Raw genomic sequence first — 27,285 nt, 5'->3', positions numbered from 1 at the left:
CACTTAGAATTACGAAATTGACATGAATTAGAAGAGTGGAACTTGCAACAGGACAAACACTGACCAAACTTGTCCCCATCCTCGTGAACTGCATCCAAACTCAACGAATTGTCTGCATAATCTTGAGTATGAACTGGGTTGGGGTGACGTAATGTGGTGGACTTTTTTATATCCTCATGAATCATTTTACAAAATCTTCCTCCTTTACGACATTCGAAATTTGTATACTGAACATAGTCTAGCAGCAGCTCCTTGAGAGCTGTATAAGAAAGAGAAATGGGCTTTTCCGGCATAGCCAGAGTTCTTAATAAGCTGTATGTTTCTTTTCCAATGAATGTGAGGAAGTGTGCCACAATATTAACATCCTCATCATCTTCCTTGGTCATAGCCCAGATTTCGAACCTTTCAAAGTAATCTTCAAAAGCTTCAGGAGTTGAATGAATATCTAACTTTTTCATTGCAGGCTCCATCGCGACGCCAATATAGTATTCGAATTATCGTATGAACTAGGAATTCCAGAATTAACGCAATTGAATTAAGAAGACACAGGCACAAACGAATGTATTGTATTTAGAATTCGAAATCGAGCATTCAACAAGTACAAAGATATCATTAGTCCATTCAAATACCACAAAAACCCTGTTCATGAATATGGAATTTAAAGGAGACACGGCTGCTGAAATCTTAAATAAACGGATTTCAAAATCACTGAATAAAACTTTCTACACAGCCAAGCTCCGAATTGTTTTCTCAAGCCGGCCTACCACTCCTGGATGTGTTAAAGATAAACTTTCGCTTTGGACCACATCAATGTGTATTTATAAATTTACGTTCTCATGTGAGGCTCGTTATGTAGGCCGAACAAAGCGATCACTTTCCAAACGCATCTCAGAACACTATCCGGCTTGACATTAAAAAGGAAGAATGAATTTGTAAAATCTCAGCGAAAGAATTTGAAGTAATTCCTTTTAATGTCTCACATTAACTCGGCGCCCAAATATTGTGAAATTATTCTTTCAAATTTAGACAAAAGTTCTTATTTACTATCCGGCTTGGCTTGTAAAAGGAGAATGTAAAACAATCACTAGTTCTATGCAGGAGTATTTAATCAATTATAGACACACCGCTCCCAAGTACTCTTCTTTTAAAGTGATCTACAGAGTCAAAGGAATTGGATCGAAGGGGTGTCGAATCAATATTCTATGCACTGCTGAGGCATTGGCAATTCACGAACTCAAGCCCGAACTTTGCGTGCAGAAACGATTTGTCTAACCTCTCATCCTTCCTTGGCCCTAATTCCCTTAATGGGTATGTTTCTGTTTTTTTCTGCACTTTTATTTGATTATTATGGAATTTTTAAAATTACTATTTTCCACTTTAAACCCTAGTCAGTTATTATTATTATTATTATTACCTTATACAAGTTTTCTTGATTATTATTCAGTTTATTATTATGACATTTGTGTTTGTCGCTCTTCTTTATATTTGTCAATTGGACTATTATCTGACCGATAAACGATTTTCTTCCTTACCCCTTGATTAGTACGTAACCTCATTTGTTATTTATCCTTGAATTCATTTTGGTGATGCAATTTTTTCTATCCTCCTATAGACATACATTTTCCATATAACTTTATACACGAAAATACAGCTTAAGTAAATGATTTCGTCGAGAAGAAAATTTTCTTCGCTGAATTCTTTTTTTCTTATTCAACAATTTAGTAGTTGTATTCATGAGTCATTTGAAGCTAGACCACTATTGAAAATCGTGGAGCACTGGATGGCCGTTTCGTCCTGGCTTCAATTGACTCATGAATTCTACTATTAAATTGCTGTAATAACCACAAAACCCCTCTCTGATTATAAATCATAACAGCTTATGTTTTTCTATCTCTGTTTGGTTTCACCCACAGATTCCGTAAATGAATTGAAACATTCTATATTCAGATAACTAATATCTTTTCGTAACCAGAGTGTTATAAGTATCCTGAATAAGAGTACTATTTTGCATATTGATACATTGTAGTACATTTGATCGTCTCTTCAATACAACAGATATAAACGAAGGTCAGTTAATTATTTGTTTTTTTTTAAGAGTGCCTTTTACTTCTTAGCATCATACCAGTGAAAACTGTTCAACTTGCTGTCTAACAGTACTGAATTGTCAGTTACATAATTTACTATACAAAGAAGTGATAAAGAGTGATACATTATCCTGATAGTTTATAGTTATTCCATTAATAGTAAACCAATTAATTAACTTTATATTAACTTTAGATAAATTACAGTAATGTAATTAAATTTACAATTAATAGGTGAATATTGCAATTAACTTGTAAGTATCTGATATACACAAATTTACAATCTATAAATTGATTTTTGTATTTCTTCAACAGAAAATAGATATCACGTTCCGATTGAAAAGTTTATCACAAAAATATGAAATTTATTGGAGACGGATTGATAGAATTTTGTATAGATCTTTTAAAAACCAAGGAAGATAACAAACCAAGACATTTTTATGACAAAATTGAAGATATTTTATGAATACTGTTTTCTTTTTTTTAAAAAATTAAACTTTCCGGCCAGTGTGTCATATGTTTGTTCATTAATTGATCAATCACTAACATCCTTTTTAGTTTCCGGTTGTCTTGATTCCTACAACAATAACAAAATAAGAGTAGAAAATGTGGTAGTTTGGAAAAAAATTTCAAGATCCTTAACAACGATTCATTGTGTAACTATCTGAGTAGATATTTAGCTTGAAATTCTTTGAAAAGTGTGCATATTTGATACAATATCAAATAGTGAAATGAGTGCTTCTTTTACAAATCGTTTACTGTAGATTACGAAAATATCAGAGAAATTCATACCACATGATATCTTAAGGTAAGTTAATGAGATTCCGCATCTTTAGAGCTATAAGCTGTCTTTTGAATGACTTCATTTTAGAATAAATGAATAATAAAAGATCAGTTTTGAACCTGTTTCCTTGTTAGTTGTTTAGATGGTTGTTGGCAAGAATCACTAAACGAGAAAAATCTATCTGAATAATCGTCTAAAATGTTGGTTTAGAAGAAACTGATGTTTGCTTGAGTAGCTTAAATACCAAATATTGAACACTAACTACATGTTTTTACAAAAAACTTATTTCCCTCTTTTCTATCATCATCTATCCCTATTTTTGCATAACAATGAAGGTTCACTTACTCGACATCTAATAAATGGAATTTAGAAACAAAGAAACATTTATGTAAATAAACTATGAGTAAAAAGTACTAACAAATAAATTTATTAGTGAATTAAATAAACATTTAAAAGTCTAGTCTTGTAGAAAGATTGATAAAGTTATGATACATTTCCACTGAACAGAATTCGCTGACTTATAAATAAGGACGGAAATTTTACCTTCTGACGCTCCAGACCATACAGAACATTTTTATTGAATCTGGATATGATATAGTTTTTAGTTTGGTGAATCTGTGAGCTGCAGTCTGAGAATAAACAGATTGATATTGATTCAGTGGAGCCTCTTCATAAACCTACTCACTTTCGCTCTGATGATTTGAGTCCATGCTATACTAACATCAGTCGATTTTATCCTAAATGACACATTTGTCACGGTTCATGATCTAACTAGCAACCCCGGAGCTTAAGGATGCGAAACGTGTAATAATGGTTTGTTCGTACGAAAAGATAGTGAAGCTGAATAACATTGAGATTAGGTACTTGGTTCAAATAAATCTATCCATATGCTTGATTTAATGTAAGCGGCGTAGAGATAAAAATATTGGTTCTTTTGTGGAGTTAGAAATTATAGAATGCAGAGTTGGTTATTACATCCACAGTTGTTTAAGATAGCGCCGATATTCAGACATGCACCTACCAAATATAAAGCATCCGCCTAGAATGTTGTTCAAAGCTATATCAATGTTGAAATTTAATCAAAATACGGAAATAATCCCAAATGAACCATATATGATGAAAAATGTTTTTGTTGTGGCACAAAGTAGCGTGATATGTATAATTTTGTTACATTACGACAAATGGTATCAATAGTAAGGTTTGACTTGATAGTTTCAAATAAATTGAGCACTGGGTAGAGAGTTAATAATAAATAACCGATAATTTTTCTGTCGGTTATTCATTTACTCTGAAGAAGCGGTTTACATTGAGCCACGAAACGTCAGAAACACAATTTTCCTACTCATCGGGATACAACAAAAACATCTCTATTATAATTACAAGTGGTTCAATTTTATTTATTATTCAGTGCTTAGGCTTGGTCAGTAATCTGATGATGGTTAGTTGTGATCAGTGAAAGAATTACCAAAAGAGAGTAGTGGTTCACCCAGTTCATACTGAAAGTGCGTTGAAGTGTTAGTTAGTGAATCTGATATTTGGTTAGATCTTACGATGAGTACTGACCCCATAATGTTCACTCAATCCAAAGCTAAATGCTCAAACAGCAAATTAGGAGAAAGCTGCAGGTTCTGAAGACAAATAGATGTTAAGGAAAATAATGTTGAATTAGTAAACACTTATTTCTTCAACCAGAATGTACACCAGTATTTCCTACATAACGATAATGAATGATAGTAAATAGAAATATACTTTCGATCATAGGTGAATTTACCAAACTAATATCCAGAAGGGCTTGCTTTGCCAGGAATCGTTCTCGTTGAATACGTTCTTTCAAACTACTTGGAACATCTGGGATGAAGAAATCTAGAGCGTTCGCCAAAACAAATGCCACGTGCTATAAAATTAAATATGTCGTCGTTAATGAAACCAATTATCTACTAAGATCAAAGTAAATTAAGTGAAATGTGTGTAATCGAAATAATTACTGTTAGAGAATATTATTTAGTTCCCTTGGTGATTTTCCTGATTACTTGTTGCACCAAATTAAAACAACCGACAGAATCGAGACAGCAATTGTGTTTGAGATGCATTCAAAGAACCTGAGAAGACAAAAGTCCCAATTATGTTTCATTTAACTGGACAATTTTGTAACAGAATCATTCGGGTGAAGAATATTCACTCACTGTGATCAAAACTAAATGTTAAACAAATGTGGGGATTTTCGACTAGTTTATTCATTGAACAAAACGTACTGTAATTGAGGTAGAACGTTCCCATTTTATCTGGTTGTTACGTTCTTACATAGTTGAGCGATTGCTCAGTTCTTTTTAATCGTGGAACCAAAATAATTCAACATTAAGAGAAATGGTGCTGTGTTTTTTTAAAATAAAAAACCTCCTAATATTCTCGGGAAGAAAATTTGGAATTGCACAAAACCAACCATACTTATATCATATCCGGATCACAGCAACTATCCTACAACCAATTTCGATTATGGTTAATTTTGGTTAAGGCCTTTTATTAACTTATTTAACAGACAATGTTATTTGAACAGTAACAATTCACATATTTCTTTGTTCTGTTAGGATCACTAGATCATCACATGACAGACACTTGCTAGAATGTTGATCGCTTAAATATCACTCGATGATTCATCCTGCTCCCCATGTATATATGTGCTCAAATCCTATTGTTGAACTTTGCCTTGACTTGCTGTGCCCTAATATGATCTGACTATAAATTAATTTGCCTATGAATTGGCTCGTACATGCATATTGGCCTCCATGCTTCGAATTCGCTGAATGTGCTTATAGCAATGTGATCTTCTTTCCTGTCGGCTGAAAAACTGTAGTTGCCGCTTGTTATTGCCTTCTGATTTGAAACGCCGTTGAAATTTATGTAATAACGGTTTCAAGGGTGATTGAGTAACGAAGCAAAGTTACTACATGGTTAGCAATAGGGAATACGATGACTCAGATGAGGTCACTGTGTTTATCTATATTGTAAGTAGCTGTTATTGTTTTATGCAAAGTGTCTTGTAACAAGTACTGTAATCAGAAATTAAAAACACTACATACAATTCACTAGTGCACATGAATAAGAATATGAAAACTGGAAATTGTGTTGTATCACGTAAGCAATTTCGCCCTTCTTATTATACCCATCTATCAAATGAACAGACTAATTTAGCAAACTGCTTAACAAAAATCAATTTATCATGCTGCAATATTGTATTAAAAATGTGATGCTTATGTGAAATAGACTATGGGTTTCTAAGACAATATTTTAGTAGTTCATATACACATGTTGATCAAGTTACCTCGAAAACGATTACGAACGCTAGACGGAGAGCCAAAAGTCTCCAGAAAAACATCGAATATTCACCATTATTATCCCGAAAAGCTTTATACCTGTAAAGTATGGTAAACCAACTTATGCAATTAGTGGATGCCTTTACATAAATTGTTTAATCCATCAAACCAAATGGTGCTTTCACAGTAAATTTGTGTTTTTAAAAGGGAATTTGAATTCTACATATAAAATCACTGTATATTATGATTTAATATTTCGAGTGGAATTCCCGGAAGGAATTTATATGACAGTTATACTGATTTCCACCTATGAGAATATCACTTAACTGATTTATTACATTAAAAATATCATTTATTTTGTATATCGTTGATCTATGTATACACTAGTTTAGATGTGACTGTTCTTCATATATAGTGTATCAATCTATGAAAACATGATTCCTGAGAACGCCGTTAAATAGTTCCATAATTGACTCGAAAGAATTTTTTGTGAGCAGAAACTGTTAGCTTTAGAGAATCTTAACTAGAAGGTATTAGTTGTTGATCAACGAGTGTAGTAATTTAAACTGAAAAATCTTATGCGAATTCAAAGAACATAATGAAGAAACGAGTTATGGATTCGAATTTCTATTATTTTCTCTTTAAGGTGCTATTAAACTAAATTAGAATAAGTGTGAACATTAATACTAACCCCTATATTGTTCTTTCCGTTTTATCATCCCTATTGAGACTACAAATATCAAATTCGCTCTAGCAGTTTTTCCAGGGAGATTTTTTTATAGAATAAACCTTACCTGAGGTAGGATGTCAAAATGATCTTAAACAGTGTTTTGTGTTTCAAATATAATAAATACTTTACCTCTTTCCATTTTCCATGCCTCATCATGATGATATACACAACACTTTCTATGAGACGCATGTCTTCATTTTATAACACTAACCAGACGTATGTGTTTCACATTTCTCAAGATATATGTGTCATAATGTTGGGGAATTGGTAATATTTATACTTAGAGCTTCAAGTGTTTTATTTTCTTTATCTTTAGAAATTCTTAAAATAATAAATAAACCCGTCTACTTAAATGTACTTCATTATTTTGACAGTTTCTTCCGTTACTTACATTAAATCTCTCTAAAGTTTGAAGAGACAAACAACTGTTTCTTTATTCAATGTTATTCTACCATCTTTGTTTCCTTATTGTTTCGTAGACTAGAATTGATGTATATATACTTGCTTTCATGCAAACTAAGTTTTTTTAATGCTCATTTTCTCTGCAAAGCTTTTTTCTATCATTGTAAAATATCTAAACTCATGGTTTTTAATTCCTCAAGTCAATTATTTATTTCAACTTTTAGTGTTTATCATCGCGATCGTTACTATTACAAAGCAGATATCTAAATACCGATGTTAAAGACCCCTAATATCAGCTGTTCATTTCACTTTAGACGTATATCTATCTAATATATCTAAAAAGTTTGTATATTTCTCTTTATAGACCGATGATATACCATAATCTAAGAGGAAACTGTAACACCGATGGTCTAATTTAGCTCATTTTATTTCGTTATAAATATAATCATATGAACAACTAACTAAGTATTTCGTAAATATCATCAATCAAAAAAAAGAAACGTATATATGTGAACACATATAGAAAAGGCTCAAAAATAACAGGATCCACTATGAAGACTGTATACATGGACAGGTTATTACAAATGTTAGCTGTTTACTGACCAGATATTTTTGTGACTAAACTAATTATTTGATTGAGGTGTAGTAGTAGAAATAAAATAATATTTTGACAGTCTAATTCACAACTTGAGATTGACTCATGAATTCAACAGTTAAACTACTACAATCTCCACTAATCTTTATACTGAAAATAATATTTGCTTTAAAAATACAGCTTGACAAGTTTTACATAGTGATATCTATAATGTTATTATATTTACAAATACATGTTATGAAATATAAAATAATAAAGTCTACGTCATCATTGATCTTGTTAGCATGGTTTTTGATTATTATGTGATAAATGTGATAAATACACAGAAGTTATGTTGTTTGAGAAAAATTGGTTAATAGTCAATTATTTTGGACGTGATTTATTTAACATTATTTATATGATGAACTTTAACATGAATGAATTTTACAATCGAAGAGTAGATTTCGTGTATACTTTGATTGTAGTCGTTTAACCTTTCCTCAAGGTATTGAGATATGATTTTCAATTATAGCAACGTTTCACTTAGACAAATGAGAAAATATCATTGTTCAACTAAATAGTGATGAAATTATTTTGAATTTCTTTCAGCATTAGGTAAAAATAACAGAATGACATAAGTTTCATTCAATTTTTTTATTGAAAATTTATTATCATTCAGCTGAAGTAACTCAATGACCAATCAATCTATTTATTAATCGGTAATATTATATATCATAATGAAGCTGCTGAGTTTGACTGTATATCACTTTATCTCTGATTTCATTATACTCAATAGCTACCAGGTATAGCAGGAGTCAGGAGTAGGCACTTTTGTAATTTAATCATTATTCTCTGAATATTAAGTATCAATGTCAAGGTTGGACTTGATAGTTTAAAATAAATTGAGCATTGGGTAGAAAATTCGTAATAAATATATTTTTTTGTTATATACAAATGATATTTATACCAATGAATAGAAAATTGTATTTCTGATGTTTCGTAACTTAATGCAAGTCACTTCATCACAGTAAATAAACAACCGAAATAAAATTAATCCAAGTTTAAATAGTGCAAAGGAAACAATACAGAAAATATTTAGTACAATCAAAATCATAATACGTTTGAAGTCATCAATGTCAAGTTATTCTTGGTCAAAATGAATTTGTGTGATTTGTCACTGTATTAATTTGTGCGTCCGAAGGTGGGTATGAAAAATGTGTACAGTTCTACAGGATTGTTAGGTCTTTAAAAAAGTTACAAGTTAAATGAACAATAGCAGTACATTCTGTTTTCATTAATCACTAGACTGATGGTAAAAATACCAAAATAATTCAGAAAGATTTTCCCAACTACAAAGAGAGGAGAGTAGCCGAAGCGTTTCATATCTGCTCTCATTAGGAAATGAAGCCTAGTTTGTTTATCTAACAACTGCATTTGATTTTATTAATTTTCAACACAAACAATTTCAACCCCACTGCTTTATACATTTTTCATACCCACATATTATGATTTTTATTGTACTAAAAATTTCTGTATTGTTTCCTTTGCACTATTTAAACTTGGATTAATTTTATTTCGGTTGTTTATTTACTGTGAAGAAGTGACCTACATTAAGTTACGAAACATCAGAAATACAATTTTCTATTCATTGGTGTATATATTATTTGTATATAACAAAAAATATATTTATTATTAACTTTCTACCCAACCGTTCAAGCTTAATTATTACAAAGAGAATGGCTAGAGTTTATTCGTACTCTGAGATAATTCCAGTAATCATTTTGAACGTTATAAACAAAACATCAGAAACTGTTTAATATCAAAATCAATCGACTTGGAACTGTGTTTTCAAACTTTTGGTGTTATTTGGTTGTATATTTAAATCACAACTATAGTGTGATCTTAGCTTATTGGTTTAGCGACATCGTAATAAGTACTAACTTAAGTCACGCAAATTGTAGATAATTTACCCATTGCATCCACGTTATTAAACAGATACTGTTTTGGCTGGGTTCTTCTAGTTATTGCATTTAGCTGTAAATCTGTCACCAGCTATAGCTGTCAATTATCAACATGTAGACAGAATATTTTGAAGACTGAATTAGTGGAAAAGGAAAACACATGAACTACTTTTTCTTGTAATGGCTTATATCCAACTTCTATAAACATGTATGGATTTGATTACTTTTAGAAATAAACTTGCTTTATTTCACAACAAAGTAGTTAGTAGTAAATATCAGAAAATTCACTAACCTGCATGGTTGTGATGTAGTATTCGGAGGAGCCCACGCTAGAGTAAAATTAGTAAATCCTACTAAATCACTTCTAACTTCATGTTTATACATGAGTTCAGGAAGAAAACTTGACCTGAATGCAATGATGAAGGCCTGCAACAATAGATTGAAAAGTACACATACAAAGTATCATTTTCTGAATGAATAACATTTACTCGAATAAGCGAATTTTATTTAATTCATCCGTGATAAACACACGAAGGTTACAAAAATAAGATGCATTATTTTCCTCTACAGATTTTTGAAATGGAGTCTGTCGATCAATACAGGTGCAGATGCCTAAAAGGCAAGTGGTTAATTGGAATTATGTACTACATTCTGATGAGAAGCATAAAGAAATTGGACTTACGTCTACGACTCGTTACGAGGTCTTATTTACTTTGGTGTGCAAATGGAGTATGAAGTGATAATTTGAGAACAGCATTAAAACAAAATGAAATTCTAATCCACACATACTTAGTGTTTTGTTAGCTGACAACAATCATTAATTCTATTTCAGTCGGTACATATTGTGGTAGATTATCGTATGGATATTAGCTTCACTATAACCTATATTCCCATAATAGCACTTTTATGATACGATTTTGATCTTTAAGATCTAAAAAACTCAGGTTTCACGGCTGAGAATAGGGATGAAAGTGAATGTGCTTTTGTATTCAGCAATACTCTGCCTCAGTGTTCATTATTTAAAATACTGCTGAAAGATTTGCTCAGTGTTATAATATTGTCGTTCATCATATAGACCAGCAGTCTAATAATCTGAAAACTGGTCCTTTTACTAACCCAACCCAGTTTCTTACGTTAATTTATCTTAACTACGTAAAATCACTTTAGAAACTAATGACGGGAACCATTTGAAAGCCAGATGCTTGAGTTTATTTGTTTTTGGATTTTCAGCTAAATAGTTTGATTTTAATTTTTGTATTTTTATTCGACATAACATCCATTTGTAATTCGTACCAAAGATGTTGACTGAAACGACATAGGTTGCTTTGAAACTGTTATTTTGAATATATTTTTTGTGAACATTCATTCAACTTAAACATTGTTTTATCGTAAATTAATATCAGCTGATAAAAGGCTGGAAGCAAGTCAGAAAGGCCGTTACATCCGAGATAAGAAATACTCAAAAGTAAACACATACGATCTTAGTAGTGGACAGAAAATAGGACCTTCAGTCTTCTTAGTGAGCATAGCACGATTGAACTCCCAAGTCGGAATTTAGTCGCTTACTTGTGATATATCGAGTCGACAATAAGCATACAGTTATTAGTTATGTTTCTCCGCAAGTTTCGTTCATTATAACGATAGCTTTCGCCACGAATAGATATTATCCGAACTGCGAATTATGAAATAATATATTTGAACGTTTCGTTTTTGTAAACTGATTTTCAGAGTTAAAATGATATAAAACTGGCTATTTTTCATACATTTAAACGGATGTAATATGTAACTTATGTGTTAGTAAATCGTCTGACAGGTTTTTACTACTGATTAATGTTTCAACAATATTTTATGCATTAAAGTTTGATAAGAAAATTATCCATCCGAATCGAAATAATGAAATATCCAGTACCTGGAAAGTGTAAAAGTGAATGTATTCATTGCTCTTTCACCACACTATATAAAGAAATAACAAACTGGTTGAAAACATATTGTTAGAATGAATAAATTGAAAGCTATCTATGCATCTTAATCATATATCTTCATTGTTTCAACGGATTAGATTTTATGTAGAATGAATTGTTGATGGTTTATCAAAAATAATTTTAAGGTCATATATTTAAAACACATTATGAACTGTATTTAAAGTTAACTTCTATAAAGTACAACTAGCAACACATTGAGTTTCTTTCTCAACTAGGGAATGCTGACAGAATTGATCAATTGGAAATTTAACTAGGCTAAGAAATAATTTAATAAATTTGTAATTTAAGGGCCACTTAGGAGTTTACTAAAAGAAACTCTATTGCTTAGGAAGTTGATTACAGAACAAAATCGCATGAAAGTTTTTTTAAAACCTTACCATATAATGTATAGAGTATTAGACTAAGATTTTAGCTTACTAGGCAATTATTTCAATCAAATCATACATACATGGAACTCTTTCAAAATATCACTTTGTCATAAAAAAAACTTTTATAAGAGAAATTCAGTAAGTAACAAGTTTTTTTTTTAAATCTCAGTGTACAAGTTTCACTTTATTATTTCAGCCTAGTTACATACGTCAATGCTACATTATAAATGTTAGATATTATTATCACCTGCCAATTAAAAACGTGTTGATTTCATACATGAATCAAATGACACGTTAAATAATGATAAAAGAATTAAAAATAGAAAAAATCTGTCTATGAGATATCACATTGTTAGTAGTGATACAAATTTTAAGAAAGAACCACAAAGCATGTACATGACAATAAGAATAGATATAAAACATTTAAAATTTGTTCAACCAATTTGCAGTTACAGTTCAGTCTGACTAATAAAATTGGTTATCATTCGTATATTTAAAAAAAACAAATTAATTTTACTTACATTTGAAATTACAGCCAATCGAACAAGAAACTCTAATATTCTAAACCAAACGCCTATATTTTGTGCTCGTTCCGCCAATGGTCTACGTGTTTCACATACTAATTTTTTGGCATCTAAACGAATTTCAATCCAATTGTTAAGTAACGCAAAGAATGGGGCTAGTGGAAAGGCAGCCACAAAGATTGTAATGAACCCGAATTGAAGAACTATAATAAAGTTCAATAGAATTTAGGTTATAGTTTTTGTTATGTATAGTATTATTTTTAGTATTCAAAATATTAAAGAATTCAATTTTATCTAACCAAGTAACCTATTCCTAATCTACTGATTAGCTAGGATTTCTACAAAATGTCCAATGTAATTTATCTGTATTAATTAATTTAATGATATCCATTTATTTTACTGCTTTACAGAACATAACTCCAACGAAGTATTTAAATGTACTGACTCACTTTTTTTCGAACCTATGCTATTACTCTACTGGGTAATAAGAATAGGCAGAAATAATTTGTGTGAAACTGTAGATTTGAGTAGTCTATACAATTTTGTGAATTTTACTTATAATTAATTACATTTCATAGGCATATTAGAAGCATTATTTTGGAGGAAATGTATTGTCAGGAAATATTGAATGACACTTGGATTTTATACCAAACTGTTGAGATCACTCACTGATTTACGTTAGATAATCACTGGACTGGATAGAAAATTCATTCAAATAAGGTGGTCCCGAGAAGTATGTATCCATGATTCTTACAATTCCTACAACTGAAGAACATGTAGAACTCAAAATACTATCAACCGATATCGAAGTCAGAATCCTCAATACAAACGTCAAGACAGTTCTGTTGAGCTGAAACATAGAGAACTACTACAACCATCATCAAAAATGTACAAATATTTATAAATATCTGTCTACAAATGACACTCCATATCTGTTGACTAGACGCTATCAACAACAACCTGCTGTGGCGGAGAACAAATCAGACATAGGGGAAATTAAGAAAAGACGCTGAAGGTGGATAGGACACACATTGTGGAAGTCATCAAACTGAGTCACGAAGCAAATACTAACTAGCAATTCTGAAGGCTAAAGCAAAAGATGAGGATAAAAGAATACATTGCGCCAGGAATAGGAGCAGACATAAAAAGAATAAATAGGACTTCTTTACAACTGGAAAGGAGAGTCTAGAACAGAGTTAGTTGTAAAATCCTGGCCAGCGGCCTGTACTCCGTCCAGTAGAGGTAACAGGCGTTAGTAAGCAAGTAGTAAATATGTATACATGTAATGAGAATAAGTTTATTGGATGAAAACGTCAATGAAAGCTGCTACCTTTTTGAGTAGTTGAACAATAATTATACCATAGCTTATTCCAGTATGGCATATCAAGAAAGAGCTTAAGTATTGTGCAAATTTCGTTGAAACGTTCACTCTCTATGTATTAGATCATTGTAAACACAACCAAAATGTTGATACCCTGCTACAGTTTTTTTAATGCATTCTTTATAAAAGTGAGATGATCACCCTCACATTAAAATCATTCTCGACTGCAATTTCAACCGAACTGCATTTTTCAAAATACTATTCTGGTGTATGTGTTTATAGATTACAGGACTCTTACCTCCCTGTCATCATATGTATGACTTCATTTGTGCGCTGAATAGGTTTTAAGCACTGGGGTGCCGGAGTTTATCTGCTTTAAATCCTAATGCGAACATAGTGGATGTATTTAGCTGTTTTAACGCTCGGGGTTTCCTCGTCTTTACAAATGGGACGAATATCTACACTAGATTCCTTCCCAGAGTATATTCTACGGGACTTCAACACAACTCAGATCAAGAACACGTGATTAACCTGACTAGAATGTAAATATATCTCCACATCAAAAGCCGACAACAAGTCGACACAATCTAGCAACAATCAACAATAATAATAAGGATAGCAGAATATGTAACTTATCTAACGCCTGTTAGACTATCTACAATTTTGACTAAGCAAACAACCAATCATTATCATTTTCGTCCACACATCATTAGCTAAGAATACTATTTTGTTCATCAGCTAGCTGAATTTATTTATTTAAAACAGTTCAGGGAAAATAAATATCCAGTTACTTAATTGTGTTCTTTGATCACTCTAAATTACCACCGTAAACTGTTTCGGTAGCTTTCACCTAACTTTCAAAATAAAATAACTGTTACTATGATTTTCACCCTAAGTTTCCAAATATATATGAATCGCTCTTACGTTCACACTTAAATTCATTAATCGACCGTTAGGAAATAATAAACTTTCGATTTTGTATTTATTTGCTCATATAAATAAAGATTGTTTTTGACACTGAAGAAATATATTTTTTCCCCAGATATGAACTATTTTCCCTAGTTGTCATCGTAGTTGAAACTGTTAAAGCTAGGTCAGTAAGTATGGGATAGCTGAAATTATTTGGCTTATCTATCCAATTAGAAATGTATGAAACTCACCAGTTGATTTGTACATAAAGAATTATTATTATGATGAAGTGAAAACAAAAATTTATCAGACATCAGAAAGCGGAATAAGATGATAAAAGTGTATTCTGTTAAAGGGAGTAAATATATTAAATATTTGAAACAATAGTTATAATTTTAGTATACTTGAATTATGAATACCATTTGAATTCACAATGTGGGTTTTATTCAAATGGTAGCAATAATTATTTAAGAAATTACAGTAGTGTATAGAAAGACTTACCCATTTCAAGATATTCATCAAATAGTCCTTCATATGGTATTAATTTATAGTCTTCAATAAATATATGCGCTGAGCTCAGATCACTAGTTGAAGCAACATTCCTCTTATTTAATCCCTTTCGATATTTATGGAACCAAGCACGTAGTTTACTGTGTAATAATTCAAAGATGAATCAGCGAAATTTAATTTGTTTTTTTTTGAGTTTTACAAATCATTCTTTCTAAACATTTTTAATAAATTAGATAAAAAGGAACTTAAACAAAAAGGTACCTGGACTGGGGAGTACACGTATTTCCTTAGCTTTGTACCGCTACAGTACAAACGAAACTTGATCAAAACCCTTAGTTACCGAATACGCACTATGTGTTCTGCGGATATAGTTGAAGATGAGCTTAACACCTTGCATAATGCACTTAGGGAGAACAGTTACCCTAGAACGTTTATAATTAAATATATGATCACGAAGGTGAAAATAGGCGAAATACAAACGGTGAAGAAAACATCTCTGTTCATGTACCTACAATTCAGAGAGGATGCAGCTAGTGAAATATTAACTCAGAGATTACGCAGGACAATACAAAAATCTTTTAACGCCGGAGAACTGTGATTAGTGTTTTCTACGCGCTCAATGGTAACACCTTGGCTAAAAGATGAACTACCTAGAATGATCACCTCATTTTGTATTTATCAGTTTGGCTGCTCCTGTGGAGCAAGTTATATTGGTCGAAGTTCTAGGGATTTACATTTTCGTGCTCGTGAACACCTCCTAGTGTTTCTAAACAAAGGTTTGATGAAGAAAGTGAACAGGTCGATATTGGACCATTCAGTACAAATTGGTCATAGTCCCAGCATAAACCAATGTTTTTCAATTATTTATGGGGTCAGTAAATTTTTGCCACAACTTATCCTTCAAACGGCTGAAGGAGTAGCCATCCGGATGAAGAAACTGGAATTATGTGTACAGAATAACTATCTTCAACCACTCCACCTCCCCTGGCCAACCTCAAGGCCAATTAATCAGTGGTAATCTTAGCTATTGAATAACCTAATTTAACTTTTGTACTTACGACTTTTCGTAGTCAAATGCAATTGTCTCTGTTATCTTTATTCACAAATCTTTGTATTATTATTATTATTATTATTATTATTATTATTATTATTATTATTGGTTAAACATCATTATTAATCTCCACTACAAAGTGGTTCATTCACTCCTCATTCATCCCTCCTTAATACGTCTTACGAATTTTCGACACAGTATAGCCTTTCACTAAACATTTGATCGAATTGTAATTGCACTATTATTTCTCTCAACTTATTTGACCCATATTTATTCTGATCATGGATCTTAAATTTCCACTTAACATATACACAGATTCAAGTTAACATTCTTTATGAGTCATATCAACATGTTTTGTTTAACAATCTTAAATTGTCATGCTTTAAACGATGTACTTTGCCCCTAACTTGACCATTTATCGGATTATTAATTTGTATATATAATTGTAGAACCTGAAGAGAATTTATCGAAAAGAATATTCTTTGTTTAAATATTAGTCTGTTAATATGATGGAGATCTTTAAACAATCAGATAAATGATAAATAGTGGTTTATAGTGGTTCCAGATCTAACCATTTATCCTAAATCTTCATTTACTTATTTTTCTTGTAAATTGTTTAGTTTTTTCAGTAGAAGCTTACAGATAATAAAGCCGTTGAAATTTGTGAATTTACACTTTAAAATTACGTTGAACTAGGTTTATAAGGTTTAGTAGTTAAAAGTTAAGTGATCACAATTATTTCTACATTTGTGTTATAGTGAGAATTTTCATCCCAGTAAATGAGAAACAGTTTGGATATACTTTGAAAATCATATTTTTTTCAAAAATAACAAACTATTCTCATCATTACTGTAGTCTATAACTTAATCCTTCAAATCTGATTAATTTCTAAGATGATATCATTATAAAAAACTAAACCATAGACAATGCTTTCTATTAATGAACAAGTGTTTTACTTATAGATGGAAAAATTACAGCTATTTCTATATGTTTATCATGTCTCCTCCTTTCAATAAACTTAACTTTAATTGTAAAACTTTAGCAGTATTCACACCAGTAATTCAACATGATGTGTAGAAAAGTATTGCTAGATCTATCAGTGTTAAATTTTGATCCATTGTTCAGTATCATTTATTACGATTAACAGCCTTATTGTATGATATTGCGAAAGGTTTATTTCATTGATTGACTTAACTATGAATTACATTTTACCTGAAACTAATCTTTACATTTTATGGCTAGTATCCCTTTGGGCTTCAGTTTAAAACTATAAATCTGAGTCCATCAGCAAAATGATGATTTCATCATTATATAATAACTTACGTAATTGAAAAAGTAGTCATCTAGACCGAGAATTACTGTCAAAAAATGTTTCAAAATATTGTGTACTCACGGAAGCAAAATTTCTTGACAATTACTAATGATTTGTTTCCCAACCATTATAACAAGTAATTGTTGGGCTAATTCAATCAAACAACCACCGTTATCGCATGCTTCGTTACGTAGGCCGAAAAAGGATGTGTAATGACCAGGATAACCAACCATTCTAGATTTAAAAATATGAATAATTTGATAAACCTTAAAAATACATTAAACTTCATTACTATGATGTAATACTACATTTACGATCAAATAACAATTTTTCCTAAACAAAGCAATACTGGTCTTAGAGGGAATATGATAACCAGTTACAAGGTAAGTTAAAATTGACCGTATGGTTTAGGATTTTAGCCAGACTTTATCACCTACAAGGATTATGAAACAATAAGTACAAAAGGTGGATAGTAGCTAGCAGTGGAATCCACGACACGAGTTTAGTCCCATTCGGGACTCGTCAGCTGGATGTACCTGCATCTCAGAGCTGATGTTCACTCTGGGACTCAAACCCAGTACCGTTCACTTCAAATGCCATCGCATTATACACTCAGCTACTGAGTTCCGATAGCCACTAGCTTGTGCAATGGAGTGAATTTAAATTCACTTGGTATTGTGTTTCCTGAATCTTCCCACTGAGGCTTAAGACTGCAATTGATCAGTCTGTCATTGGTATATGTGTATACTGTGCACAAGCAATTGGCTATGAGGACTCAGTAGCTGAGTGGATAATGCGGTGGCGTTCGAAGCGGATGGTACTGGGTTTGAGTCTCAGAGTGAACACCAACTCTGAGATGCAGGTACATCCAGCTGACGAGTCCCGAATGGGACGAAACTCGTGTCGTGGATTCCACTGCTAGCCACTATCCATCTTTGCTTATAAAAGTCTGTGAATTAAGGTAATATCGAGGCATACGCACAGTATGTACATATGCCAATAACAGACTGATCAATTGCAGTCTTAAACCTCAACGGGAAGATTCAAGTAAAACAATACCAAGTGAATAAGTATAAAATAAATACAACGTAAATGAAAAGAACAGTTTAAAAATCTACATAGAATGTTCAAAACTAAAGAATATTTGAATGAACTGTGGTGTGTGCTACTGATGTCGACAGATGTAAGTAGTGTGTATCATCAATCGAAAGTGCAATGTCTGGCGGCAGAAGGTTAAGAAGATCAAAGAAGAGATAACAAGAACAGAGAGCGTTTGGCATGGAAACGAAGAAACAGTTAGATCTGAGACAATTGATTGAAATTTTGCAAATGTAGTATTTAGTATATGGTTCTCATATTTTACTAAGAGATTCTGTAATTTTGCGATCAAATATATTTGGTTGTTCCCACTTATGTTTTCAGTGACGACATAAACTATTGATTTTAAGAAATCGATCAGCAGCCCATTATTATTGTAATAAATAAGACGTGGCAATGTTACGTTTTAAAAATAGTGAACTTTTGCATCTGTTGCGACATAAATAATTCAGAACAATTAATGATAGTGTCACGTTATTGACAATAGGATAGTAATACAATAAATCGTGTGAATAAATTGTCCGCTCAAATATTCTTTGTTTTTGAATTGAATAGGGTTTTAAAAGTGAGCTAACGTCTGAATGAGATCTTTTTACTATAAGTTCTAATTCATTGTAATGGTTTAGCTTCGATAATCAATCACCTCGATAACTGTTATTATATAAATCCCACGGTGTTCGAAATCAGAAGGAAATAAGAAGCGGCGAGTACAACTTATTTGCGGACAGCACAGATAACAAGGCTACAAGTACATCGAACGGATTTGAAGCAGAGAGGCGAATGTGTATATGCGAGCAAATACAGAGGCGAATTTATAGTGAAATCGAATAAGGCACAGCGAGGCAAGGCAAAGGCTAATAATAGGATTCGATTGCATATATACATGCGGAGGAGAACGATTCATTCGGCGATATTTAAGCTATCAACATTTAACCTAGAGAGAGATATGTACATAGGCTGCCATCTGATCAACAGTACACGTTTATACAGACAAGATAGAGATGATAATAGTACAGAGAAATAGACGAATTATTACTGTTCGAATAACATAGTCTGTTAAGTAAGTTAATAAAAGGGCTTAACCCAAATTAACCATAATCGGGATTGATTGTAGGAGAGTTGCTGCACATCTGTACATATGTAAATATATTTTAATATCAATATGCAATTGAAACCTGTACATGTGGAAACATCGATAGTGTATTGTGTGATTGACTATTGCAATTGTCGTCGGTACTCGTCCGACGGATGAGATTGATATTGACGGTGAGTGAGTGTGCATGATATTGGGTCAAGAGAGTTGTTTGTTGGTTTTATTAGTATATTGTGTGTTATAATGTGATTGATTGTGGGAAAGTGAAGGGGACACCCGGGTTCAAACCGGGGACCTCTCGATCTGCGGTCGAATGCTTTACCACTGAGCTATACCCCCGATTTCACGACGGTCACAACTTCACTACCCGAACACAACACAACACAACACCACACCACGTTCAACTATAAACACTATAATCAACGCACAACACCACCATCACCACAATCCCAACAAACAGCCACACACAAACACTCACACGCATGCTTCACCTGCACATGCAAACAATCTACCACAAAAACACGAAACACCAACACCAACATCAACAACAACAAAAACATCATTAACAAGAACATGCACATCCACACTGCCAACAACCAATCCATGAAGGTGTCGCGATGCAAATCCCTGATGCCCATTCATACGCTCTCTGGACAAACGGAGTGCTCTCAACAAAGCCGACTGAACACAAACATCTGGTAATCGGTGTTAGAGGCATGTGATTCCTCGAAGTCGGTCGAGACCTACAACAGTGTGTGAGGTCGCGAGTCAATCACCAAAAACACAATATCACATGATCGTCTCATCAACACACGTTTGAGTGTGATCGCGGCTGAGCGCGTTGATGAGCATTTCAATGTGTGTCTGTTCGTCGATGCCAAGTGGTACGTGAGGAGGTTACAAACGAGTCGGTCGTGTATAGCATATTAGCAACAACAGCAAAAATAGCATAACCGATTTTTAGTCTTGAAATGGACATCGTTATTATTATCATCAATTCCTACCAACAAAGAATGATACAGTTCCTCTGAGGAATAATGAAATTATAATTGTTTCTTAGATTAAACGGTTCTTAAATTTTTAAATATAAACCATAGTGTATTATATCATTATTCTTGATTAACTCATAGCATTCTATCTTGTTTTTTCGGTCTATTTTTTTAGTTTCAGATACGTTGAATATACAACTTCATCAAAAACGTTATTCTCTTTAGAGCATGTCTTTGAAAAAGTCAATTCAAAAATACACAACAACAACTCACTGTCCTTTGAAAAATGCTACATAGAATATGGATGAATAGAAATTCACAAATTGAAACAGAAAAACTTTAAAAATCAGCTGGTTGTCAAATTCACTTTGAGTTCGATGCATCTCTTTAAAACAAAACAAAAATAAACGAATAAAACTGTATTTTTATTTTACTACTTAAAGTTTAAGGTTTCTAAAATAAGTTCTAAATCTTAACATGATATTAGATTTTGATGTTTCAATGATAAAATTCACTTTAATCTGATATACTATTTTGTTTCTTGAAAAGATACCATAAAACCTGTTATTAGTCAACCTTCAAAATGTTTGTTTAGTCTGACCCTTTCCCTCTCTCTCTCTCTCTCTCTCTATATATATATATATATATATATATATATATATATACGATTGTTTAGAAATATAGTTTATATCTGTAAATGAGTTGTATATTTATTATTGGTTCGTTTAGTTAGTAGAATCCTCCCACTAACATTTGGTTGATTCACTCAAGTATCTGGTCGTGCGTTTTAGAAGTATCTATATCCAAATCAGGCTTAGATGACCTCACATAGTAACATAAAGTTACTCGTCATCCAGTCTCTTTTGATAATATTTATACATTTTGAAGGAACGTAATTTCATACAATGAAGGATCACAATAGTAAAAAAAGTGTGAGTAAATTACTCTTTACCGTTCACTGATGTATTCATCGGGTTCAACTAGAAATGTATTTTTTGTCTCATATCCAGATGTGTGATCAAATTTATTCCCTTTTTAGATACTTAACAGCCAAATATGAAATTAAATTGAAATCAATTTATTACAAGTATATCAAGTCAACAAGCCAAAAGTAAAGCAGTCAGACGTGTCAAGGCAAAAGAATGTGAAAGGCGTTTTAACATAACTATGACTGCATCATACATGAACCACAAATTATTCACTACATACGTTTACAAATATAATTTAAAGCAATTAGTCCCCTTTATGAATTTCGATAGAGCAATTAGAAGACGGATCAACTCCGTCTTTTTAGAAGAGAAAAAATTAATCTCTTGAACGCCTCATGATAATGATTAATCTTTTTTAGTAGCTGAATTCATGAAACGATTTAAGTAAGACCACCATTGAAAACCTGAAAGCACGCGAGACCGAAGGTCTTGGGTTCTAATCCCATGTGCGAGATTGTGGATTCTCACTGCTGAAGAGTCCCATACCAGAGCGAAACGGCCATTCAATGCTTCCAGGTTTTCAATGGTGGTCTAGCTTACATCAACTCATGAATTCAACTATTAAATTACTAAAATCTTCACAGACCCCGTTCTAACCATAATATTTTTTGGTCAATATTTTGAATTTTATGTAGGCGAAAGATACTTTGAGAATTTACTGAATTGATTGAATTACATTCTGCATTCGTAAACATCTATTAGGATGATTAGGTAAAACCTTCCGATTAACTTATTTCAACTATAAATCATAGAAAACATTGATTATAGTTTTACGGACCTTAGTACCGGAAAAAACATATGTACATACGAAGTTTATCATGCAGACATGGTTTTTTTTTACAGAAGAACATGATCTAAAGTCATCTTGCCTTAATTTTAAGAGTCCTACTTTAAGTAATACTATAATTTATTAATAACAATAAAGATAATACGCCAAACAATTTCAACATCACATATGTAAAAAATAAATGTGTATCTCACCCCATTGAGTCATTTTGTAGGCTAATGTTTCATACACTTTCCCCAAACACATAATCAGAATAAGATTTACAATAGCTGCTGAAAGTGTTGCGTATATTTCTGCATTGGAACGAAGTAGTTTATTTTGAAATAATGGAATTTTTATTAAAAACCGATAAATAATTACAGCTACTATGAATACCAATACCAACATAACCTACGAATGACAAATTAAAAAAGAGAAACATTTAGTCTTCAAAAGAAAGGCTTAGATTTTAACATTTGAAATAATTATTAAGGTAAGAGACTAAGTTAATCTACAATTACTTGAATTATTAGTTTGGACTACTTTAGCCTTAGTAACTGTCGGAATTGCCAGGGTACTCGCATTTTAGAATAAACTCATATGTGCAAAAACCACAGCAGCTGAGTGCTTTGTAAAATATACTTTGTCGTGTAGACTCCCTGGTTTATGATGCTGGATATTAAGTGTTTATTTGTGCATTTTGGATATATATTCTAGTTGAGCACCAACAAAGAGTATGGGTGAACTCAAAGTTATCTAGCTGGGAAACTGTGCTTAGTGGAGTGTTCCAGGATACAGTTTTGGGGCCAGTACTATTCCTGTTGTATGTAAATGACCTTCCTCGTCTCCTATCATCATCGGTCTTGCTATATGCTGACGATGTCAAGATATGGAGAACGATACGATGTGAGGGTGATAGCTTATAACTCCAAAATGACTTGAAGAAGTTATCTGAATGGTCTCAAACCTGGCAGTTGCCGATAAATACTTCCAAGTGTGTTGTGATGCATATCGGTCATCAAGGTACAGATACATACACGATGAATAACACTAAGCTACCTGTCATCCAGACACATAATGACTTAGGAGTCATCGTTAGCCAATACTTAAAGACCATTGCACACTGCCGTGCAATTAACTGATTACAATGAATAATTGTAATGTTTATCAGTTTCAGAAAGCACTGTGATCATCTATATGAAAGCAAACACATGTGTTTTTTGTGTTCTCTCCTCATTGTAAATAAATATGTTGTAATTTCTCTGCTTGAAATCATAAACGCTAGGACTAGTTGGCAAATAATTTAGATTTTTCAATAAATGCTGTAATGTTAAAAATAAAAAATATGTGACTAGAAAATCGTTTGATTAGTTTAATGTGTTTTTAAATTTTGTATTTTTTAAACTTTATTTCATATTGAAACTCATTTGTAGATGGTAGTGGTCAGTGGTTTTTTTTCTGAAAGTGAAACAAATAATTTAAACAATTTAAATGTTGCTAAGATCATACAAGTACATTTGATTTACCTACTTGTATAAATTTGTTTAATTTTACCGCTGTTACTAGATAGTTTCCAGAGACTTATACATAATTTAAACTTCTATATAGCTGTCATCTGTTATAAAACAGACTAATAAAACTTAGTGATATTGTGGGGTGATGGATATCTGAATTACATAATACTCATTTGTATAGATTTATGTTCATATGAATCCAGAAGGACTCACATTAACATTATCCAAATGGCTCTATGGACTATAAGACTGATGAGTAACAGATATTCGAAAACTATGATATTTCTGAGGAAGAATGTATTTGTAAAATCTCAGCGAAAGAATTTGAAGTAAATCCAACGATTCACCTGACAATCTGGTCCAAGCTTTTTCAAAGAAAATACATTCTTCCTCTTTATTGTCTCACATTAACTCGGCGCCCAAATACTGTGAAACGATTCGATCAAATTTAGACGAAAGTTCTTATCTATGATATCTCCTTTTTCCCAAAGATTCTATTCTCTGGGCTGGGAAAACAGATTGGTAGAATAAAATGGTTAAAAGTGTAATTTGAGTGTTTATCGGAATACGTTATTGCTCATACTTACTAACACATTCTTTATACACTATTTTAAATAAACTTATCAACCTAACCATACGTACACCCAGTTAGATTTATTTATAAATGACATATGCAATCAAAATTCTACATTGTCGATTAGAAAAGAACAAGAGGGACTTTGTTACGTTTGGAAAGGTTGAGTGATAGGCTTTCTTTAGATCTTATTTTGTGAAGGTGAAACGGCATTTTTTAAATTAATATAAATTATTATAATTATCACTGTCTTTGCAAATGTAGTCATCATTAATAGACTACTCATAAACGTTTCAGCAGTCTAAAATACAAAACGAAATTTCCGACTAAACCAAGCTCATACGGAAATATATATTAAGTGAGTACGTCATTTAGGTTTCCATAAACTCACATTCAACGTATAAACATTGGGAATATGGGCTGATGTTAACCACAAAGTTTCCGTTTTCACTGATTGTGTTTTATTCAGTACATCATACTATTCTTCTGTTCCTTTGGTCAGTGAGTGATAAATAATGAGGTGTGATTTCCTTAAATATTTCATTTCACAGCCCCAACTTTCACCATATTTGTGTTTTTTACTCTAAATGTCGGTCTCTCCCATACCGGAATTATCCATAACACACAGTATTAGATAGCTCAACCAAATATGTCTTCATTCTGATAGCAATCATGTGCTCACTGATGACTAGCATCAATATATATTTCCTGGAGTTCTAATGAGTGGGGGTGACCATTGAAGTCCAATCTGTGTCGGGTGTAAAACAGTTATCCACCTTAGACAATGGACCAAGGGTTGCGCAAGATCATAGATCTATTGAGGTTAGGCATTAATACTGTTGGATCCCAGCTCAGTGATCTAAAAGTTAAGAGTTCGCAGGCGAGACTGAAGATTTATGTTCGAGTCACGTGTGTGAGGTCGTGGATGTGCACTGCTGAGGAGTTCCATACTAGGACAAAACGAACGTTTAGTGCTTTTAGGTTTTCACTGGTGGTCTAGCTTACATCGACTCATGGATTCAACTGTTTAATTTATGACTTTATTTTTTCGGACAGAGGCGCGAACAATGGTCATAAAACGTTTAATGAATATAATGTAGTAGAAACCAACTATATCGCCTTTAAATTAATTCTTGTTTGTGAAAATACACTTGTCCAATCCCTGTCTATATTGTTTATAGGACTCATGGAAGTATTTATCAGTCAAGCTCTTTGGGTGACCCATCGTTTTTACAAAATCCCAGATGGCCGAAAGCTATCTTTTCAAGTCTAGTTCATCAGTAATCAATGGGATTTTGAGTCAGAGGTTCGAAAACACTAGAAAAGTGAAGTCATTGGTGCATTTATCAATACAAGGGAGAAATCATCATCATGACCTTAGATAATATTTGCGATCTTGAAAATAGATATTTTTTCTAATGAATCAACAGTGCTTAGAGTGATGGGTTTCTGTCTAATTGCACAAAACTAGGGGAATAGGTTTGGAATTGTCTTATTGGTTTGTAATCAAGCACTTAGATCAGTGATGGGAGTGGTGATGCAAGCTGAGTTACATAAATGGCTTCAGTAACAAACATAATTTCACTGTTTTTCTCAATGGATCATTTTAGATTATATTGACTTAAGATGGGAAACTTCATAGAAAGAATTCAGTCAATAAACGAAAATGACAGTGGTTACTATTCAATGACCAACTAATGTAAATATCACAGACTACGGCATGGGATGATATTGGTTCGAATTCTACAGAGAAAATCAGCTCTTTCATGGTTGCAGATGCATCTTGAAGACCGATGACAACTAGTATGAAACGTAGAATTATGATTTCCTGTTGATCACCTGTTAGTTTTAGACTTTTACCTAATTAATTGTTCTAGTTTTGTAAAACATTTAATAATATGTTATGAGTGAACAAAATTTTGTAGTGTGGTAGGAAGAATAAAGCAAAGACTATTGACGAAGGTTTGTTATACCCCAGAAATAGATTAAAAGCATGTGTGAATGCACTTCATATAATTTATTTTATTTGGTTAATTGTGATATTTTGGATAAATTCAACTGAGTTGAGCTTAGTACACAATAATCAATAACTTATAATATAAACATTATTTGCAAATATATCAAGGTTGAAACTTTGTGATTCACATGTGGAATCGACTAATTGAGTTATTTGTTTATTCGTTGTCCACACAACCTTTTTACATTTTGAGTACATGTAAAGGAGTTTGTTGGAAATCAACATGTATAGCCGTTCTCCTTCTTCATAATAACATCACATTATTGCCTATTGTCATGTGCATAGAAACAATCTAAAGACAGATTCATACTAACTTACTGCTCTATCTTCAAATGTAATAGGTTAGATTTTATGGGAAAAAATCGAAATAGTACAACAGAACGTTACGAAGAATTAATTGTAACATATGAAGGGAACAATATCTT

At 32.2% G+C, this 27,285-nt stretch overlaps 1 protein-coding gene across 2 annotated transcripts in view; it reads right to left on the bottom strand.

The window, feature by feature from the left end:
* Window positions 1–621: 621 nt before the first annotated feature.
* Window positions 622–27,285, bottom strand: part of ANO7_1 (Anoctamin-7) — a 70,937-nt gene continuing 44,273 nt past the window's right edge. Inside the window, exons 11-19 of one of the 2 annotated variants that reach the window (XM_051209175.1) lie at window positions 22,971–23,166; window positions 21,274–21,385; window positions 17,902–18,054; window positions 15,449–15,597; window positions 12,715–12,920; window positions 10,136–10,269; window positions 6,185–6,275; window positions 4,637–4,759; window positions 622–2,658 (exon numbers count right to left, since the gene is read on the bottom strand). In XM_051209175.1, the coding sequence (XP_051074606.1) occupies window positions 2,617–2,658; window positions 4,637–4,759; window positions 6,185–6,275; window positions 10,136–10,269; window positions 12,715–12,920; window positions 15,449–15,597; window positions 17,902–18,054; window positions 21,274–21,385; window positions 22,971–23,166 (1,206 nt within the window). In that variant the 3' untranslated portion in view covers window positions 622–2,616. Of the gene's footprint in view, window positions 4,760–6,184; window positions 6,276–10,135; window positions 10,270–12,714; window positions 12,921–15,448; window positions 15,669–17,901; window positions 18,055–21,273; window positions 21,386–22,970; window positions 23,167–27,285 lie in introns of both variants that reach the window. The other variant, XM_051209174.1, reaches the window with a different exon arrangement.

Source organism: Schistosoma haematobium, chromosome 1 (genome assembly GCF_000699445.3).
Source record: "Schistosoma haematobium chromosome 1, whole genome shotgun sequence".
NCBI lineage: Eukaryota > Metazoa > Platyhelminthes > Trematoda > Strigeidida > Schistosomatidae > Schistosoma > Schistosoma haematobium.
Note: the sequence above shows the minus strand (reverse complement) of the source record. Positions and strands in the feature narration are given on the sequence as shown.